The sequence below is a fragment of the Festucalex cinctus genome, chromosome 20 (genome assembly GCF_051991245.1).
Source record: "Festucalex cinctus isolate MCC-2025b chromosome 20, RoL_Fcin_1.0, whole genome shotgun sequence".
NCBI classification, from domain to species: Eukaryota; Metazoa; Chordata; class Actinopteri; order Syngnathiformes; family Syngnathidae; genus Festucalex; species Festucalex cinctus.
The window spans coordinates 14,060,893-14,070,211 of record NC_135430.1 but is presented as its reverse complement, the minus strand read 5'-3'; the positions used below and the strand labels follow the sequence as shown (position 1 = coordinate 14,070,211).

Below are 9,319 nucleotides of genomic sequence, written 5' to 3'. Positions count from 1 at the left end.
CTACAAAATAGCAACATTATTTCTTTATTATTTATTTATTAAGATTTTTCAAGACCTGCTCAGTCATCAATTTTGAGACAGGAGACCAGAAGTGGAGACAGGAGTCCACCTGAAGGTCCTCGGTGTGTTGGACATGCAAGAGAAGCGCTGATGAAAGAAGTGCATTCCTGCACCTGCCTCCGACCCCTGCAACTAGTGCGACTAAAGTTGGTGCATCGTGAAAAAGTGATGCTGCCGACTGATCAGTTGTGGGATTTGATGGCCAATCACCTCAATCAGATCTGTCAAAGAATGACCATTTGCCTTTACATGTGGCAAATAAAGCTTTATTTTGATTTCAATTTGTATAAAAAAAATGCCATTGTGTGCTTTAGAATGACATTAAACACTTTTCATGAGATGTTAGTGTTCTGCACAACTAGAAGTTCTTACCTGTCAAAACAGACATATTCAACACATCCTTTGTAATACTATTGTTGAAATTTGTGCTTGATAGAATGCCGATTTAGTATTTGAACTCGAGCTTCAACACATAAACATATCAGAGCTTTGATTGAGAGTATAATATATTTAATAGATGTTCATTCATTTTCACAAAAGAAAAATACTTAAGATGTACCTTATTACTGTTGCATCACATTGTTAACAAAACTCAGTAAAAAAAAATAATTCGCTCCCATCGTTTCTCTGTCTTCACAAGACGTCTCAGATGCAGCGTGCAGTGTTACAGCAACAACAAACACGTGGTGTGTCTGTATAAACTTCATCTCTCCTCAGTATGGCTTCCCGCCAATACTCGAGAGAATCTCCTGCCTTTCTGCAGCCGTGGGCATGTAAGGTTTTACACCCTCTTTCTTCCTGTGCATCATTATGTTGTGCTGAGGAGGAAGAAAGAAAAGAATAATCACAAAAACTGATACTACAAATTTTAAAATTTCTGAAGTAGCTACAGAGGAGTTTAGAAAGTTTGTGAACAATAGGAGAAAAACTTGTGTTTGGGGCAGCACCGCTGTATTATTATTGTCATCCCAGTAGATGGCAGTCTAATTACATATTTAAATATCACAGCCCGGGTACTGTACATAGCACATTTCTTTTACCCACAATTTATGTATTCAGGATGCACAAATTCACTAACAATTTGAGTTTTTTCAAGCCATTCACATTCACCAAAATGCCACAAGATGGCACCAACACCTGTCTGATTATGAAAGTAGCATGGTGTCAAGACTGACAGACAGTATATTGAAGCAATGTGTCTCGACCGACAAGACACTGAGATGTTAGTTGAAGTAACAGACTCTTCATTGCACGTGCATATACATGTGTAGTACAGTTATATGTATTTAATGACTTAGCTACAGGTGCCGCCATGTTTGATCCAATAAACTTTAATAAATGCATCAATACCCAATATTTCCTACAGTCCTTGTAGCTCTGGAAGAAGGCTGTACACATATCATAGTTGAAAGTATCCAAACACTTCTGCGAGGCATCACTTTCCTACAAAAAAAAAAAAAAAAATGGATAGAAATTGATTAAACATAATTAAACGGTACAGCCATACCAGAAATATATTGCATCAAAAAAAACAAAAAAAAAAGGATAAGGTCTCACTTCGATGCAGGGATTTATGTCTTGATTCCGGACTTTCCCGACATTTTTTTCCATTTGTATCTGTGTAGAGGCACAAAAAAAAAATAATACACATCCTGCAAGGTTAAAACTTTTTTTATACAAATATATTTTTATTGTTGTTGTGTACCGGTAGTTAGGGTCTGTTTCAAGCATTTGATAAAGTAGCATCTTATAGTCTATTCACAACTTGAGCAACGCTATAATGGGGAGCATGTTGTTTTGATGTCATAAAAGTAGAGCCAACACAAGTGTGCTCTTAAACAACATGCGACCTATAACATAACTTCTTCCTTCTTAGTATGAGCACTTTAAGTCAATAAAAATGGCGAATTTATGTGCAGAAATTGGTATTGCATATGATTGACAGTATTTGTTACATTTGTAGATAAGTACACGTCTGTATTTTAGTACTTATACTTTAGTAAAGGAGTTGATTTTGTACTTTTATAATTGGGGTAGTTGGGGGTCAGGGAATGGTGTTTTTGTTTTTGTTTTGTTTTTTTTTTTGTTTTTTTTTTGTTGGGGAGCTGGAATGCAATAGCAGCAGTTCCATTCATTTCAATGGGTGCGTTCAAAAATGTTAAGTAAAAAGTAGCATTATTTACACACATTGAATGTCCTTATAAAGTACAGGACGCGTGACATGGGAAATAACAGTACTGTCGTCATTAATACACATTAAATGAATTTTATTTGATTCTTTCTCAGCTTTGACCTCTATTTCCACGTGAAATATTAGTTCATATATGACGCAAAACGACAAGAAGAAAAACAATTCCTTCAACTTACCCGTGAATAATCTGGGGAAGTGTCTTGAAGGGGTGACTTTAATAAAACATATATTTAACAAATTAGATACGAGAATCCATAGTGTATTGTTATCTTCATGCTAACAGAAAGACTGTGTTTAGCAGGAAGAACAACGACGCAGTGACAAGATTGACATCAGCGACAGCCAATAGGCTCGCATGAATGTTGTTCTCAAAGACTGACAGCGGAGTCAACCAATAGGATCTCCTGAATGTTGTCCTTACAGACTGGCAACCGAACGACCCTATGAGTTTCTTGGCAGGCGTGTACATTCTCCGAACTTACTACTTCAATGGAAATCCGTTTGAAACGCCTAACGTCTTACATTAAAAGTCTTACAAATATGTTTGGCCAAAAGTCGTCTGTAAGTGAGACCAAAGTGAAAGCGGCAGCGACTTATTCAACATAGTGTAACCTTAAATGGGCGTGACTTCGATCCAAGTGCGGTTGCATTGCAGCGCACGTACAATGGCTGCTCGAAAGATAGGAAAGCAAACAAATTTCAGGCCCGCCGCGTCTAGCAAAAATATGAGAAAAAAATTATTAAAAATTCGGAAAATAGTTGAAAGTCAAGAAAAACACAGCAAAAGGGATGTTGAAGCGCCCAGGGTAAGTTTCATGTAAATTAAGCATACCGTTACTCATTTCTTGAATTAAAATATCGGGGTTATTCAAATTATGAGAGACGGGTGAGCTCGGGAAAAAAAGTTTGTGTTAATCTCTGCCCAGTTTGTGACCACAGAGACGAACCCGGCATGGCTTCGGCATAAACACCTTTTAACAAGTTATGTCCAAGACAGTGTTACCGCGCACCTCTACGAACTCTAATGACTGTATTAAAAATAATAATAATAAAAATAGAGTACAGTGGTTAAGTTGATGAAGTTGATCGCAGCCTGCTGATGTTATTCACTGATAATAGATAATAATGATAAACCATTAGTTTATGAAAAAAAATCAATAAAATCTTATTTTCTGGTGTTTCCTGGTGGCTGCGGTGAATTGTGTTCACGCGACGACTTCAGTTGAGCTTGTCAATCGATCATCATCGATACAAACCATCTGTTGTCGGGTCTTTACAAACATCTTTGTCGGCTTGATGTCGTTTTCTGGCGCAATCATAATATTTACAGGCACTTCGGGTAACTGTCGTTGGTTTTATGCCAGGAATGATAAGATGCCGTTTGATAATCAATAATAAACAGGGAGGAGAAATGTTGGCAAATCTTTCCTCACTTGTCGATCTGTGCAGCATGTGTCACAGTTGATCGCTGACAGCAGCCAACAAAATTCAATTTGTGGCAATTTTTATTTATTTATTTTTATTTTTTATGGCGTTGCAAGTGACAGCGAAAGCAACTTGGCATTTCTGAGCTGGCTAAAAATTTCCAAGCAACTCTGTGCACGTGGGAAACCTTATATAGCCTACACTGTACACTGATTTATTTGTATTCATTTATTTGTTGTGATATTGTTTGCTGCTTGCCCTGAGAAGGCATATTTGTTGTTTTGTTGACTTTGCTGCAATTGTTATTCAAATTTATTTGAGCAGAAGTGTTGTCAGGTTTCCCTTCATAATCAGAAATGTACCTTTATTATTTTTAGTTAAAAACAAAAAACAGTTTTTCATGAATAAATGCAGATGTATTGCAGTTAAAAGTGAAATACAACTGAACTACACATTAGAAGTGATTCTTTTGTGTACCACTAGAGGGAGTCTGGGAGTGGTTTAAGAATCACGGGTCTATTCCGTACAGAATGTTTGTATCATATCCATTTCACAGCACAGTGAAGACAGTCCATATAAAAATATTTTATACATAGTTTTACAAGTCCCACAGGCTTCAAAAGCCGTTCAATTGATCAAAAGACAGACATAAAGTATTCCTGAGCACCTGTTTTCACTCTGTCACTGTCAAGAAATGGAAGACTATTGAAAAAACATCACTTTAAGGAAGCGATTCTATTGTACATATTGTGTTAGTAAGAAACATTATTTGTGTAGATATTTATTTAGGCTGGATTTGTATAGCAGTACTTCTTATTAAGGTATTTGCATGTACATTAGTAGCTATTGCTTGATTGCTTATTTGAGCACCAGTCTTGTTTTCAAATTTGCAACATGATTTTTTTTTTTTTGTAACATTAGAAACACATTTGGCATAAGACATCCTTTTTCCAACACCCCCAAAAGAATTCACATGTTCTTATACAATCACAAAATTCATGGAAAAGGTTAAGCAGCCAGTAATTTAAGCGGACTTGTGTCAATGTTGATTTGATTGCAACACAACACTTTATCAACAAATATCTTTTTTTAAACAAATGCTTCATTATCCTATTCAACATAAAACCCTGAAGCCATTTTTTGTGCCAACATAAAGTACACAGTGGCAAAAAAAACCAATACAACAGTAATAAAACATTTAGGTAGAGGCAGTAGTGGAGGCCCCAGGAATTTTATGTTGCCTGACATGAGTCTCACTGTATCATAAGCCTAAAAACAAGACTTGTACAGTGAACCCCCATTTATCACAGGAATGCGTTCAAGACTCATTTGCAAGTAAAAATGAGAACAGTTCAATCAAATCAGAAATATGTCTCGTAAATGGAAGAGAACCAGTGAAACGTGGTTCTTTACGGTCATTTGAGTGTTGTCATCCTACTCTCTTGCTAGAGTTGTGCAAAAAGTACCTGATCAGTAACCATTTTACCTCACGCACATTTTACTCTGTGTCTCTCTCAGGCTCAAGAGCCCGGACGATGTTGAGGACGAAAAACTGGATAAGGTACTTACGTCAGCACAATTTGGCAAGTGCACCTCTATCCATGTAACTGGTCTGCCTTAAAGTGCCATGGCCACAGGAACCCAGGGCCACCTTGACCAAGGTGTGGAGAAAGTCAAGCTTGCGCCACCCATGGGGAGGCGCAAAAGAGCGGAGGGAAAGCCAAAAAGGAATTTCCCTTGCCAAGACTGCCAGAAAGCTTTCAACAGTCTGGAGAAGTTGAAGGTGCACTCGTACTCGCACACCGGAGAGAGACCGTACTGCTGCTCCCACCCTGGCTGCACCAAGGCTTTTGTCTCCAAATACAAGTTGTTAAGGTACAGACAAGCAGCCGTGGATCTTTGCTCTGTTACGGTTGTAAAATTGCTCTCTGTATAGATCTTTTCATGATGTCGTAATAGGTGCTTCCGGGTGGTAGAAGGTTATTGACTACAACTGACTTGAACTGAAAACAAAAAACTTTTTGTGGGTTGTTGTTGTGGTACATGTTGGTACATGTACCAATGGTGCCACCAGAGAAAGCCAAGTTTTTTGCCACCTGGAAGTACTAAAAATTAGGGACGCACGATAATATCTGTGGCCAATAATTAGCGGCAATTATCAACCAATTTGACGTCATACAGATAAACCAGTTAAAGAAATCTGTCGATAATAATAGACTTGATGCGTTGGTCCATCTTTTGTGCTTGTGGCTCAAGTTGCGTGCAACTCCTCAACCCCGCCCATCTCTGACGGTAGTGTCGCATATATGTGACGTCATGTTCACTTCGTGTTCATCGAAGATGCATCATGGTGACATGTCGGCTTTCTTTACTGTTACTTTTTTTTATTGCATTTCTAAAACATGACTGTTATGTTTTGGAAAACTCAAAATGAGTTACTGGTTGTCTTTGAAGCAGAGATATCACTAAAATGTATAGTTGTATTCAAGTTAATTTTGCAAACAATTATCTTATCGGTTATCGACATCGGCACGTTCTAAATTATTGATTTATCGTATCGGTTGAAAACAGCATTATCGTGCTAACCTGGCAATAGCCAGATTGATATTGCGCTTCACTCAATATCCATCTGGTACCTCTCCACGGTAATTTGCTCAGGAAAGGCGGGACATTCTTATACAATAATTCGAGTTGATTGGACGTTGCGGCATTGTACACGTTTGTTTTAACCAATCACGGCCATGGGTGAATATTTCGGCTTCGTTCTTGTCGAAGGGGGTCAAGCATGAACATCCTACCAGCTACCGCGAGAATTCATCTTGCGAGCGCAATGTTATTATCGTGCATCCCTACTAAAAATGTCTTTGTTTCATAATTGCCGATATCAGAATGCTGAGTGCTCCTATGGTGTCTCTTTCCCAAGGCACATGGCAACTCACTCACCAGAAAAAACCCACAAGTGTTCATACTGTGAAAAAATGTTTCACCGCAAGGATCACCTAAAGAATCACCTCCACATCCATGACCCGTATAAGGAGGCATTTACGTGTCAGGAGTGTGGTAAGAGCTACAACACCAAGCTGGGCTTCAAACGCCACCTCGCCCTTCACGCTGCCAATAGCGGAGATCTCACCTGCCAAGTGTGCCTGCAGCCATTCCCGAGTACCGGAGTGCTTTTGGAACACCTCAAAAGTCACGCTGGCAAGTCCTCTGGTGGGACCAAAGAGAAAAAGCATCACTGCGAGCATTGCGAGCGGCAGTTCTATACCCGTAAAGATGTCCGGCGCCATATGGTGGTCCACACGGGGCGTAAGGACTTCCTTTGTCAATACTGTGCTCAGCGGTTTGGTCGGAAGGACCACCTTACACGTCATGTTAAGAAGAGTCACCCTCAGGAGCTGCTGAGGGTGAAAACTGAGCCGGCTGATTTGCTCGAGCCTGTTGCCTATGACTTGGTGTCTGGGGGTATTAAGGGAGAACTCCCAGACACGCTGACGACATTGCCGCATCAACATAACTTCTACACCGGCCCCATCCTGGACTCGGAGCCTTTCCCCAACGCTGCACACCTGCTCTCTTTGAAATACCCATTGGGCTCCAACATTACCTCATACACCGTCTCCTCGCAGGAGAATCTAAAGGGAGAACTGGAGAGCTACCTATTGGAGCTACAGAGCGGCTTGCCCTCCTCATCCTCTGCAGCGCAAGATCCACAACTCCCGATCTGCAAACTTGAGACGGGGGATCATGTGGACATGCTGGAAGAATCAACTGAGGAACGGTCCTTGTCCAAAATTGCCACATCAGTGGCAACAGCTGCTTTGGCAAGCGACTCACTCGCGTCGTCCTCCTCCCTGATGGACTTCTCACAGCTTTTCAATTTCTTACCGCTACATGGGCCCTTATACAACCATACTGGGGGCTGCGAGGGGCAACATACACTGAACGAAGAGAACGTACATCTCCACCTGCCCCAAGAGCCTTCTGAAGGCCCTGAGGCTGCACAGAGTCCACTTCAAGGCCAAGCCTCCTTTATTTGCAACTTGAGCACACCCACCACATTGCCCCGCTTCCATCAGGCATTTCAGTAAGGTTTGAGCATGACTCACACATTACATATGTTACATATTGAGCAGGACGGTGAAAGTCTGTTCATCGCAAGGGATACGTTACAGATCGACCACGATAGGTGAAAATCGGCAACATAGCGAGACCAGATCGTTTTAACCCTTCCACATACTTTAAACCAGGGGTGGCGAGATCCGGTCCTCGAGGGCCGCAGTCCTGCTGGTTTTGGATATTTCCCTTCTTCAACACAGCTGATTCATGATCAGCTCATCAGCAAGCTCTGCAGAAACCTGATAACGAGCCTGTTAATTAGAATCAGCTGCGCTTCGAGTAGGGAAATCTATAAAACCTGCAGGACTCCGGCCCTCGAGGACCGCAGTTTGCCACCCCTGCTTTAAACGCACTTAATGGGAAGTCAACCCCCCCAAAAATTCTTGACAATAATTTTCTATGCAGCCCCACTAGCCGAAATACGGTACTCTGGTTAATATTGTGCGAGTGCATAGGTGTCAAATTGCATCCCTCGAGGGCCGCAGTCCTGCAGGTTTTTGAGGTTTCCCACTTTCAACACAGCTGACTCATATTTAATTAAGCTCTTCAGCAAGCTCTGCAGGATCCTGATAATTATCCTGATCATTGAATCAGGTGCGTTGGAGTAGAGATACCTCAAAAAACATGGGGGGGGGGGGGGGGGGGGGAGCTGCTGGTTTTGTATTCATTCCGTTTGAGAATTTTAACGTTTATTTTTTTCACAATCATTAGCAAAACTGTGTCTGGAATGAAACAAAGCTTCACTAGAATAAATATAAATGTCAATGCAGATAATAAACACAACCAACAAAAGGACACTGACACTCTGGTTTTATAAATTTGCCCTTTAGGATGTGGACATTTTTCAAAAATATATACATAGGTAATGTTTTTATGAACCCCCCCCCAAGATTAGGCATTTTTTGTAGATCTTTTTTTTTTTTTTTTTTTGCTTGCTTGCTAGCGTTTTTGTATTTGATTTTAAAATGGCAGCTGGTTTCAAAATGATTAGGCTGTCGTATTGACACCATCCCATTTGCTAGCACTTAACACATCATAGACTAAAAACAGCTGATGACCATTTTTACTTGATCAAGATAACCCATTCCTGTGATTCTGCTTTCATCTGTATCAGTACATGCGCCTAATTCTGATATATTATTTATATCATCCAAAAGTAAAAGTTTCTTATGGAGGCACATAGCTGCCAAAATAGTAGAAAAGTAAATTAGAGAATACTCTGTGAATAAGGATGGCAAGGGAAAAAAATGGGAGTAGAATTTGCAAAAAGCTTAGCAATAATAATAAACACATTAAATGTCATATTATTTAGGACGAGGTACTAGGAACTACTGAGTATTAATATTAGTATCATAGTTATGCATTTGAATTTCTATTTTAAATAGATGTTTTCATTGTTTCAATTTTTGGCAGTTCAAAAAATTTATTTGAGAGCTTTTGTCAAGCTTTGTAAGTTGTCCCCTAAACCAAAGAAAAGAAAACATGACAGCAGTAGACCTGGCTGCTAGCTAGCTGCTGAAACAT

At 40.0% G+C, this 9,319-nt stretch overlaps 2 protein-coding genes across 2 annotated transcripts; one reads left to right on the top strand and one right to left on the bottom strand.

The window, feature by feature from the left end:
• Window positions 1–304: 304 nt before the first annotated feature.
• chchd7 (coiled-coil-helix-coiled-coil-helix domain containing 7) lies at window positions 305–2,821 on the bottom strand. Its single transcript, XM_077509140.1, has 4 exons — window positions 2,428–2,821; window positions 1,618–1,677; window positions 1,411–1,503; window positions 305–878 (listed from the first exon to the last, which is right to left on the bottom strand). The coding sequence occupies exons 2-4, from the start codon at window positions 1,669–1,671 to the stop codon at window positions 774–776; spliced, it is 252 nt and encodes an 83-aa protein (XP_077365266.1). The 5' UTR covers window positions 1,672–1,677; window positions 2,428–2,821; the 3' UTR covers window positions 305–773.
• Window positions 2,699–7,858, top strand: plag1 (pleiomorphic adenoma gene 1). The gene is made up of 3 exons (XM_077509139.1): window positions 2,699–3,057; window positions 5,195–5,551; window positions 6,600–7,858. The coding sequence occupies exons 2-3, from the start codon at window positions 5,304–5,306 to the stop codon at window positions 7,765–7,767; spliced, it is 1,416 nt and encodes a 471-aa protein (XP_077365265.1). The 5' UTR covers window positions 2,699–3,057; window positions 5,195–5,303; the 3' UTR covers window positions 7,768–7,858.
• Window positions 7,859–9,319: the final 1,461 nt, after the last annotated feature.